This window comes from Aulostomus chinensis, chromosome 18, assembly GCF_037954235.1.
Source record: "Aulostomus chinensis isolate RoL2024-O1b breed Wild chromosome 18, RoL_Achi_v1.0, whole genome shotgun sequence".
NCBI classification, from domain to species: domain Eukaryota; kingdom Metazoa; phylum Chordata; class Actinopteri; order Syngnathiformes; family Aulostomidae; genus Aulostomus; species Aulostomus chinensis.
In genome coordinates, this window is record NC_141337.1 from 24,486,827 (window position 1) to 24,498,451 (window position 11,625).

Here is an 11,625-nt window from a genome sequence, read left to right on the forward strand (position 1 = left end):
GTTCTGATTGATTTCTTTATCTCAAAAATACAGGAGTGAATTACACATTAGTGGTGTTATAGAAATTACATAGACATGGTAATAAAATCAAGCAGAACAAATATACTGTATATGCTTGTCCAAAAGACATTCTGCTGTAAAAGAAAATGTCAAACAATGGAAAGATTTCAGTGCATCAGGGACAATTTTACAATCTTAAATAAAAGAAAAAGACATTCACAGCCATGCAGGGCATGGAATACAAATAAAAATATATCAAGAATGTCATGGAAATATCAATTATGACCTTAAATTTTTAACTTCATCAGGTAACGGATCAAACCAACAGGTCCAAAACAAGAAAAGGAAAATGTCATAAAAACATCATCTACTCAAATAGAGGGAGTACGCGAGGAAAAACTAAACCTATTTTCAGTTCATTAAGGATGAAAAAAAAGGTTTTCAGGATTGAGATGAAGTTTTTGTAGGGAAATAAATAATGGACATAAAACCATGTCCCACATATTTTTAGCTCAGGCGATCGATAATCATGCCTTCAAATTTAGGATTAGGGTTAGCAGCAGAGGTTCCATGCAGGGGACTGATGGGTTTCCACTGGGTGCAGAAGACTTCTTGTCTTCTTTTTAAAATGAAAGATGTACGTCATCACTACAGAAAAACAAATGCATTCATTTTTTTCATGTAAATTGATTCAGTTAATTCAGTTTAGGATTTAAAAATTCATGAGAAAATAATCTCATGGTTTAGAAAAAGCAGATATTTCCCCAAATAAAACTTCTCTTATTAATTTAGTGACTTTTTTTTCTTCATTAATTTGATCAAAATGGAGAACTAGTGCAGATTCCATTCCCTGGTGAACGTACCTCATTACTTTAGAAATGACTGTATTTTGTGTCCCAAATTAATGAGGTATCTCTTCATTCAAAAAACAGGGCTTTAATTTTTTTCCCTAATGAAAACAGGGTAGTTTTTGTTCCCTCAGGTAAGCAATACACCTCTGTACAACTGTGATATGAAGAAAACTATTATAAACACATTGAAACACTTCACTCAAAACAACATGGCAGTGCTCTGGCCAAGCCAGCATCATTGCAACATTAAACTTTACATGGAAAGAGAAGAAGAAAAGTCAAGAAAAATCTTGATGTTTCTATAGTTAGTGGATATTTTGCTACATAGTGCAAGATGAACTAGAAGCAGTTTTCCACAGTGATCATGTGGGAGGAATGTGGGTAATGTGCAAGAGAAGGTGTGTGTCAGGAAAACGTGACTACTGATTGGCTGCCTCACAGGCGTCGATCCAGTCACTGTAAACATCCACAGGCTCGGATAGGTCTGGTGAAAAACTAGTTAAAGAATATTACAAACGCAAACACAAAGTGTCGAGAACCGTTCTACTGCCAGTTCTGCTGGAAAGAATTCTCCAGTCTATCACTTTGTTGTTGAATAAGTGAATCCTATGGACTGTAAAATGTTGTAAAACAGTGAAAAATGTGCATCATGAGACTTTTAACCCTGAGGTGTCCTGACCAACTGCCCACTATTCAAATATGTTCTTGTTTCACATTTGAATACTAACAAATGTTTGTCATTTTTACTTTGATTTCGACATTAAATTCCATGAAAATTTGTTCATAAGACTTCAAGATACCCTTCAACCTGAGCAAACAGAAAGTCAAGCCAACCATGACAAATGGTTAAAGGATACAGGTTATAGGAGTCTGGAACTCCTCCAGGCAAACACTGCATGATATAATTCCTGTGTTACGAGCTCGTTCCCTGGAAAGGAATGAGATCTATTACAATTGTATTCTTCGGGATGCATGTCACTTATTAATGTATTTTAATATTCGTTTTGAATGAAACATACATTTTTACATCACAGGATTTCTCGTGGTTACAAAACGGGCACGTAAACTGGGTGTCCAAGTTGCCAGTCATTTTTTTCTTGGGGGGTGGTTTCCTCTTTGATTTTCTGCGCCCCATGTGTAATGTCTCTGCAGTGGAAAACAAAAAAACAAATGAAGGAATACATATACATTTGTCGATTTCTACTGGTGTTGAAAATCGGGATGCAAAACCAAACTGTAAAAAAAGTCCCCTTTAATGCATTTGTTTCAGCCCAGTGTCAGTGTGTCTGTTTGCTGTCATTTGTTGGAGATTATTTACTTCCTCCGTAATGAATCAAAACAACAAAACCAACACCTTGACCCGAAAACTGCAATACAATCCGAACTTTTGAACCCCTAAAATTACAATTACTTCCTCACACTCCACTGTCATTTCATTCGAAAACTCCAAACAAAGAAACGGCAGAGCACCGTGTTGAAGTGTTCAGTGTCACATTAAAAACAACATTCAGCACAAATTCAGCATAATATTCCCCCAACACGAGTCGGGGGTCGAAACCATACGTTTAGGTAGGCACGCAAAATTAAAGCAAAATGTCTTTTCTGGTCGGTTGAAGTGGATGGAAAATGTAAACAAAGCGCCAAAAAAAAAGAAAAGCTTCTGCTACATCGGAGCAAGCTAACTCACTAACAACACTTAGCATGTAGGTGACGACTTCACCAGATATTTGCTGAACGCTATTAAAAACGAACAAGTACGTGTTTCACTCAGAGGGGGCATTGTGTGTTTGGATGATCACAATGTTGCTAACGGTCGTCTTACCACAGGGATGTTGCGAAGCGGAGGATGATCCCTGTGCTCGGTGCAGCGTCCTTCGGGGTCTGCCTCTCTGATTGGTTCGAGAAAAGACCGTTGTGTTTACTGATTAGTTCAAAATGGATGACGGACGCCCCCGAGCATCCAATACAATACCGGATGGTTTTGAACTCCTCCTCCAATGTAGGTTTTTGTGCAAGCGTCATTTGCAATACCTCATTAAAATCCAGTAAATGAAGAAGTAAATGTCTCACAAGTACGAATATGTCGAGGGGCACTGCCTTTTGGAGCCTAGACGTTGCTCGAAGAAACGGTTAGAGGACGTTTTCGTCGATGTCTTAATTCAACTTAAAGGGCTGCTAATCTACCCTCTGTCTTTCATCTCAGAGTTTTTACTCTCACTCTTCAATCTCTGTTTAATGTCTGCCGTGCAGATGATTTCATAAAGCACTAAAAAGCCATACAGGAAGAATCCTGCTGCCGGGCAGGGATGCAGACAGGCAAACTGACAGCATTAAAGCAACATACAGAACTAACGAACAATGCGCCTGCTCAGGGCCCCTTGACCACAAGGTGGGCCCCAAAAGGTCTGATGATGAAAATGTTAACCAAATTGGGTTATTAACCCCCTCCCCTCCAAAATAAACATCACGTGGGGGGTGGAGCCTATCCCAGCATCTACGGGCAAGAGGCAGAGTTCACTCTGGACAGGTCAGGCAGGGCCAACATACTGTTGTACGGAAGAAGCCAGAGTACCAGAGAGAACCCACACAGGAACAGGGAGGAACATGGAGACTCCACACAGAAAGATCCTGCGCCCGAGCCGGGACTCGTACCTTGGACGTTCTTGCTGAGAGGCCACAGTGCTGACCACTGTCAGCACAGTTGTATTAATAACATAAGTTTCTGTGTCAGTGGGATTTTTGGAAAACAATAGCTCCTGAACAAGCTGTCTAAAGTTAGCTTTCCTAAAATGAGGACTTATTTGTATGTATTAGTTAGCTAGCTGGTCATAACATATTTTACTGGTAGCAGCCTGCTATTAAAACTAATGTTTAGTCTTTGTGTAATAGTGAGCTTGAACTTCGGTTAACCTTCTGGGTTTGTATTACTGTGTGTGTGTGTGTGTGTGTGTTCGCGCGCGCGTGCGCGTGCGTGCATGCGTTCTTTTCAAAGAATGCAATTGGCTCGTGTCGCCCAGGAGGGCGGGACTAGTGGACATTGACATGATAGAGGAAGTGTTCAAACTTTGGAACATACTTGCTGTGTTATTACTACATTTTTACGCGGTGAGTTCCGGTTTTTGTGTGGTACACTGGGTAGTTGTACTCGGTACAAGAGTAATACCTGATGAACACAGCGACGCTGTTTGGATCAAATCTTTGTAACTACGTTGGCTAAGAGGCTAACGCTTGTTAGCTTGTGAGTCCGAATCCTGAACTGTCAGCACCTGCGACAAAGTGAATACCGGTTCTATTCTTCGTGGTTATCTTTACTTTTCTCAGCTCATTATTTTCGCACCGTGTTGCCTCAAGGATAACTGTCAGTGACCCGTGTGGTGTATTTTCTCTGGTTTGCGTGTTGCACCCGTATTCTTATCAGGGCTGCTGCACATGTGGAGCACCAGGCTCAGCACAAGACTTTTATCAGATGTAAAGGTCTTGGACACCCAGGCCATCTTACTAGCACAAAACAGCCTGTGGGTGGTTTTATCCAGCTCAGTAATTGTAAGTCATATCGGTGTGACATCGAACGAATGCCCATTACTCTGACTATATGACATCAGCTTGATGTCTAAGAGAGCCCTGCTATAAAACAATAATCACGTACATTTGTGTGTCCTGTGTACATGAATGTGCAGAGCCTCTTCACCGAGAGAACACTTTTCAACGTAACAACAACGTAATGACAAACTGATTTTTAAAAAAGGGTCATGGACAGAGTTAAATGAAATCAGGTGTGATAAATAAAATATCATCTTTGAAGGTCAATGCTAAATCCCAAGGATGTGAGGTATGCTGAATATTGTATGTCTGCTGTGTGTAGTTTACAGAGCAACACCATGGTAACAGAGGGGGAACCCACAGACTTGGTCAAAGTGTTACATCTCCTGGTGCTCTCATTTTCCTGGGGCATGCAGATCTGGGTCTCCTTCATTGCAGGTATGGGGGACCATGAATCTTTATGACTGCTGCATTCCTTTTTCAGTTCTTGATGCCTATAGTCCAGAAATGATCTAACGTGAATTAAATATTCTTCGAAACAAATTAATATGTGTTTGTGCCTGCAGGGTTTGCACTGGTGTGGCAGGTGACTCTGCACACCTTTGGTCTGGTGCAGAGTAAACTCTTCCCCATCTACTTCTACTGTTTACTGGCAAGCAACTTCATCAGCCTGGCTGTTTATGCTGTGCACCACCCAAGAGATCTGCTGAACTGGCACGAAAGTGTTCAGGTATAATACATCGCGCTTTTTTTTTTTCCCCCTCCTATTAAACCGGCCTGCGCTCCCCCCCCATGAACCAGTCTGCCATCCAGTCCCCCATCAAGCTGGCTTGCTCTCCCTGCCTCCCCCCCCATGAACCAGTCTGCCATCCAGTCCCCCATCAAGCTGGCTTGCTCTCCCTGCCTCCCCTTCCATGAACCAGTCTACCATCCAGTCCCCCATCAAGCTGGCTTGCTCTCCCTGCCTCCCCTTCCATGAACCAGTCTACCATCCAGTCCCCCATCAAGCTGGCTTGCTCTCCCTGCCTCCCCTTCCATGAACCAGTCTACCATCCAGTCCCTCATCAAGCTGGCTTGCACTCCCTGCGCTCCCCTTCCATGAACCAGTCTACCATCCAGTCCCCCATCAAGCTGGCTTGCTCTCCCTGCCTCCCCTCCCATGAACCAGTCTACCATCCAGTCCCCCATCAAGCTGGCTTGCTCTCCCTGCCTCCCCTTCCAGAAGCTTCCTTCTTCAACTGTTATTAACATTTCCATGTTTCCCACATTTTGTATTGTAAACTGTTTTCTTGTCTGTAACAACATCTACTGCACGTCTGTCCGTCCTGGGTGAGGGATCCCTCCTCTGTTGCTCACCCTGAGGTTTCTCAGATTTTTCCCTGTTCAAAGGGTTTTCTATGGAGTTTTTCCTCAGTCGATGTGAGGGTCTAAGGGCAGAGGATGTTGTTATGATGCCATGTGAAGCCCTTTGAGACAAACTGGTGGTGAAAACGGGCTCTACAAAGAAAATTGCCTTGCCTAAAGATGCAATATCATATTGGGAATATGGACAGTGATGTTATTCACATACTGGATGTGCTATATGCTGATCCACGTACTGATGCAGATTACATATATATATATATATATATATATATATATATATATATATATATATATGTGTGTGTGTGTGTGTGTATATGTATATATATATACACATATATATATATACACACATATATATATATATACACATATATATATACATGTATATATATATATGTATATATTATATACACACACACACACACAAACTCTTTAACCATGCATTCTTCCATCACATGCACACATTGTCAGCATCACATTACATCTGATCTGTGATATCAAAGGTAATGAAAAAAAACCAAATACTAAAAAACATAATCGGGCCTGAGCCTGAAGGTACTTCTAATTAGAATGTGTTCATGATGTTGCTCACTTGTTTTCTGTTTGATTTAACTTGCTGATAGAGAGAGAGAGACAGATAGATAGGTACTTTATAGATCTCAGAAGGAAATTCAGTACCAGAGACAGCACCAATAAAACATAGCACACACTCCACAAATACTGTGGCAATACTTAAACTTAATGATAAATAAATAAATCTATAAATAAATGTATAATATGGCAATAGTGCAGTGTTAAAATAGACATAATGAACAGTACAAATGGAAGCAGTCGTGCAAAAATGGATATGTAGATGGATTTTACATGGGTGGGATATATTATATCGGGGGGGGAGGAAGCACAGTTCAGTTCAGTCTGGGCTCCTCAGAGCGAGCAGTTGAAGAGCCGAATGGCCCGAGGGACAAATGACTTCCTCAGCCTGTCGGTGTGGGACGACAGTGACAACAGCCTGTCACTGAAGGAGCTCCTCTGCCAGGAGACGGTGCTGTGCAGAGGGTGATGGGGGTTGTCCTGGATGGACAAGAACCTAGTCAGAGTGATGGTTGAAGAGTTCATCAACCTGCTTATGTTGCTTATGCTGTTTATGCTTGTATATGACAAGGTTCCAAAAACACAGGATGAGATGTTGTTATCCTTGTGCAAGCACATTAAGAGTTGGTGGATTTGTCGTTGGCGAATGATATGAGAAAAAAAAAACGGAGGAAATGGGACAGTTGAAATTTCGGGATGCATCCTCAGTAGTGCTCCTCTGGCTCATGGGGTGTTTCGGCTATTCACACTATACACCCTCACCAGAGGAGGCCAGCTACAGGCTGATCAGACCCGAGCTTGCGTCCCGTGCCCAATTAGTTATGAGAGTGGTCCCATGGCAGACCTCTCATTCTCAATCAACCTCCACTGGGCGGACTTCTGTGTTCCAGCCGCGCTGTTGTGCTTCAGCAGCTAGCTCAGCATAGCGCAGATGTTTTCGTTTATATGCCTCATCCACGGAGTCCTCCCAGGGTACAGTTAGCTCGATCATGTAAACCTTCTTTACAGACGAGGACCAAAGCGCAGGTCAGGCCTCAAGGTGGTGGTGGCAATCTCTGGAGGAAACGCCAGCTGTTTGCCAGTAAATACAACCAGTATAAATTACCCCCAAATTCCCAGTTTATCCTGATTGCACACTTGTTCCCCATAATTCTCATGAAGACTTTCCATTTTATGAATATTCATGTAATTTTGCAAACCTTAATACAGATTGGAGACAGGGAGAGATAGAAACATGTTTTCTTATTTAGATAATAATGATCATCATGTTACCTTCCAATAACAGTTCTCTTCTTTTTAGATGCTTCTGTATTTTGTGGCACTGATCATGGCGGGTCTCAACGCTCAGTGGTTTGGCCCTGCAGCCACTGAGGTGATGTACCAGATGAGGGAGGTGGAGAAGGAGCATGGGCTGGGGAACCAGATTGGGCTGGGCAGCCAGAGAGAAGCATACGCCAAGCTCAAAGAGCAGGACCCCAAGTACAGAGCCTTCAAGAGCACGTTTGGCCGCTACCATGGATTGTCCAACCTCTGCAACCTGATAGGTGTCGTCTGCACCACAACTAATTTAATTTACACTGCTCTGAATTTATCTACCATTTAGACAGTATATCAATTTGTGGGAAAAAATAAATTCTCCTTAAGCATTTAACAATATAGCATATATATTTCATTCCAGTCTATATATTTATATGTATATGAACTGGAAAATGACACTAACTTTTTGTAAATGTAACGATTTTGTTACATAGATTTTTTTTTAGACTACTCGTGGTACTGCAGCTGTCTTAAGTGTCCTCTTGAATAAAATTCTATTTACTTTTCCGTCTGGTTGGTAGGTAATCTAATTTTGATTGTCTCGCTAGGTATTACTTTTAATATTTCTGCATTTGTTTATGCTTTGGGGGTATTACTCTTGAACATGTGATTTTTCTTTTAAACTATCAACTAAAATTTCATCTACAAACCTCAGGTATTGTGTTGACATGTAACCCCAGCAGGGGGCAATGTCGGGACCCAATCTTACTAAAAGTAAGTTGTGGTCAGGCTATTGCCAAACAATCATAGGATACTGCAATTTCATTTGTGAAGTGTCATGTCTGTGGTGATGGCCGTTTATATTACAGGGTTCATATGGCCATGAAAAACCTGGTAAAGTCATAGTATTTGAATACAGCAACACCCAGGCGTGGACACGTTTTTGAAAATTAAAAAAAAGGGAGACTATTTTTGCTCAACAAACACCTGAATATTAAAGTATGTGGTCAAATCAGGATCAACAGAAAAATGTAATTTGGTCCATACTGATTTACTTTAATACTTGATTTACTTTTCTAATGCATGTTTTTTCAGATCAAACCATGTAGATTGTCATTCCTGTTAGCTAAACATAAATGTGATGTGGATTTCTGTTTTTATTTTTTTATGTGGAATCAGATATTTAATGTAGGGTCCAGAATCATTTTGTCAAATTTGTGTTGATGACTGTGAAAACAGGTTTTTTTTTTTTAGTGTCACAAACTGTTTTGATTCTGCACAGTAAACTTTAGACATCCATGTGAAGGACCTCGACAAAAAAGGCATTTTGAGCATGTAGGGATGAAACTGTGAATGGAAAATTAAAAACTTGCTCTACATACAGGGTTTTGATTTGTTTTATATCGATTCACACAACTTCAACCAATATGCTTCCTCACCCAAACACTTGTGTGATGGGGTTTGTTGAGAAAGAAACTATCTTTTAACCCTGGTGTTGCAGATGGAAGCCAGAGTGGCCAGACTGCACCCCGATTTGATTGAATTTGCTAGCGATACTCATCAGACAGGGAATCAAACCTTGTTGGCCTGCAAGGTTGAGGGAGGCACTGTTCCTGTTAGTTTATGAGAGCTTCACCATCGACTTATCTATAACAGCTAGAAATCTTTGTCTGTTTTAAATTAAGCAAGAGAGCAGGATTTGAACGAACACTGTGGCCAGAGTCAAATGTAAGTCAGGGAAGTTTTAAAAGACCTCCCTGAGTCATTTTAAAAAGAAAAGCATGGACTGATGGTCAATTGATGATGTCTTCCCTGATGTAAATTGTGTCAGCATTTAAAAAGAGGCTTTTTCAAGCTACGGTTATGACTACAGAGGCATCACTCATGCCATGGTTTGGGCCTCACTAAAAGATGGCATTATGCTGGGAGCAACAGTCTACAGTGCAAGCAGCCCAAGTCCCATCCTGTAAGTCACATATCTGTGAGCTCAGACTCTCTCTGATATCATGTTTATCTACGACTCATAATTAATTCATACACACTAGATTAATGCAGGGCTGCTCTGCAATGTAACTTCCTCCTAACAGTAAGCCTTGCCTGGTACCAGTTTATATCCAGTGTGGCTCTCGAACTTGCACAGAAAGGTGCACAAATTCATTTCCTCCTTGTGTGGGTGAGGAATGAAGGAGGACGGTGGAAGGTGTTTGTTACAAGTCCCCAACACTCTCTTTTGTTTCGTTACTTCCTCATGTTTTACTTCAAGGAATTTTAAACATTTTATGCTTAAGTTGGACAGAGGATGTGAAGATGTCATTTGATCTCTCCATGCTGCTGGGAGGAAGAATAAATGAGCTGACAGACTTGTTTTTCAGTTGGGGGTTTATGTTCAGATACCAGCACAGTGGTTCATCAGATAAAGAACCAGTGCATTTCCTGATGGTCACAACATATTCTCAGTCTCCTTTCCTAAGACACTTTAAAGGGATCGCTCACCTAGAAATGAAAATTTAGTAATAATCTAATCACTCCTGTGCTTATGAAAGTTTGGCTGTACTCTTCTTTTTTGGGTAGCAGTGATGACTTTTTTTTTTAGCATGATTCTTCCTCACGCCACAAGGCTGCCTATAAGGCAGCTTTTTTCGATCATCTCCAATGTGCAAATGTGGGCGTCATTTGTGAATGTCTGATCTCAGTGATGGATATGCAGGCAGTATAAAAACACCCAGGTAGGAAGTTCAATAAATCAAACAAAGAGGCTTCTTACATTGGCACATGCTGTAAACTACAGAGACCCACACCTCTGAACATTTCTGCTGCATGTAATGAAAAATTAGAACTGTGTGAACACTGGACACCGAGCAGGAGTTCCACACTAAAAAAGAGATTTTCAGCTAACCATGATATCAGAAAGAGAGAAACACTCACAATGGAAAAAGACACTTTGAAATATGCCAAGAATATTCTTTTATGAACATACTGTTTAAAACAGAATAATTCTATATACCATTTCTGCCCTGGTATCTATTCCACGAATACTTCAACTCTGGTTATGTGCTACTGAATTCATGTTTAATAGAGCCCCCTTTCCCTTAGTCTATATGTTTCTCATGACCACAGTCTCTCTTCTTCCTGTTGCCACATGACTAAATGAAATCTGTAGCATTTAGTCTGAACTCACGGATATGTGACCTACAGTATGGGACATGAACGTAATCAAAAATCAAATTAAAACCAGCATAAACATTGACATTGCCTAGCTAAATACAAAGCTGTACACCCCTATAGTCCTATAGTATTGAATCTTGGTATTGGCACAAACTCAATCGTAGTAAAAACAGCAAGAGTATTGTCAGTATAACTATGTTATTGGGGATTTCCTAGGCAGGTATATTCAGTCCCTTATTTTGACCTGTGAGTCATGACCAATAGCAGCTCACAGGACATTTATTTGTCTTCCAAAAAATATCTCCTATATTTTATCTGCAATTATAGCTGCACTCCATAGTGTGTTGGGTTTCTACCTCACTCACGCTCTCCGCAATTCTACAAGATTCTATTTGGTCTCATTTATCAAATATTCAAAACATATAAAGTATTACAGAAGTAGGAGCGTTCAGCTTGTCTACGTCCGAATCTGAGCATTATGAGCTTAATGTTTTTGTTTTTATAGTGTTAGTAAAGCAAATGGATTGGATTGGTATATCTTATTAAATTTGTAACATTAAAATTGTATCGTCAGTGGCAGTCCTCATTGCGGCATTCAGTTTTTATGTTCAGATAAGCTAAGTTAACTAGCTGCTGGCTGTGGACGTGAAATTAGCTTGCTACAGGTGCTACAAATAAACAGTATTTTCATCATGAATGTGAAAGTTATTACCACCATGATTAAGCAATTAATTTTTTTACCTGTAAACGAAATTTGAAAAATGCTCATTGCAATTTCCTAGAGCCCAAAGTGACATGTTCAAATTGCTTGTTTGTCCATTAACAGTCAAAAATAGAGAGAATCTTCATTTTTTGT

At 40.5% G+C, this 11,625-nt stretch overlaps 2 protein-coding genes across 6 annotated transcripts; one reads left to right on the forward strand and one right to left on the reverse strand.

Moving 5' to 3' along the window:
• Positions 1 to 6: 6 nt before the first annotated feature.
• Positions 7 to 3,108, reverse strand: elof1 (elongation factor 1). Its single transcript, XM_086184391.1, has 5 exons — positions 2,883 to 3,108; positions 2,674 to 2,740; positions 1,871 to 1,997; positions 1,709 to 1,779; positions 7 to 1,335 (listed from the first exon to the last, which is right to left on the reverse strand). Exons 3-5 carry the CDS (start codon positions 1,984 to 1,986, stop codon positions 1,271 to 1,273), a joined length of 252 nt encoding a protein of 83 aa, XP_086040517.1. The 5' UTR covers positions 1,987 to 1,997; positions 2,674 to 2,740; positions 2,883 to 3,108; the 3' UTR covers positions 7 to 1,270.
• Positions 3,109 to 3,395: 287 nt separating this feature from the next.
• tmem205 (transmembrane protein 205) lies at positions 3,396 to 9,257 on the forward strand. Of its 5 annotated transcripts, none has more exons than XM_086184390.1 (4): positions 3,396 to 3,542; positions 4,714 to 4,829; positions 4,958 to 5,121; positions 7,648 to 9,257. In XM_086184390.1, the coding sequence occupies exons 2-4, from the start codon at positions 4,730 to 4,732 to the stop codon at positions 7,948 to 7,950; spliced, it is 567 nt and encodes a 188-aa protein (XP_086040516.1). In that variant the 5' UTR covers positions 3,396 to 3,542; positions 4,714 to 4,729; the 3' UTR covers positions 7,951 to 9,257. The 5 variants fall into 5 exon arrangements, with proteins under 5 accessions (XP_086040516.1, XP_086040512.1, XP_086040515.1 ...); XM_086184386.1 differs by lacking the exon at positions 3,396 to 3,542 and adding an exon at positions 3,853 to 3,956 and having other exon boundaries at positions 7,648 to 9,254; XM_086184389.1 differs by lacking the exon at positions 3,396 to 3,542 and adding an exon at positions 3,995 to 4,089.
• The last annotated feature ends 2,368 nt before the right edge of the window (positions 9,258 to 11,625 follow it).

Coding starts and splice junctions, on each gene's coding strand:
- tmem205 (XM_086184390.1), top strand. CDS start 4,730: ATGGTAACAGAGGGGGAACCCACAGACTTGGTCAAAGTGTTACATCTC. Junction 4,830..4,957: donor CTGGGTCTCCTTCATTGCAG/GTATGGGGGACC, acceptor TTGTGCCTGCAG/GGTTTGCACTGGTGTGGCAG. Junction 5,122..7,647: donor ACTGGCACGAAAGTGTTCAG/GTATAATACATC, acceptor TCTTCTTTTTAG/ATGCTTCTGTATTTTGTGGC.
- elof1 (XM_086184391.1), bottom strand. CDS start 1,986: ATGGGGCGCAGAAAATCAAAGAGGAAACCACCCCCCAAGAAAAAAATG. Junction 1,780..1,870: donor AAATCCTGTGATGTAAAAAT/GTATGTTTCATT, acceptor ATTCCTTTCCAG/GGAACGAGCTCGTAACACAG. Junction 1,336..1,708: donor GTTCCAGACTCCTATAACCT/GTATCCTTTAAC, acceptor GTTTTTCACCAG/ACCTATCCGAGCCTGTGGAT.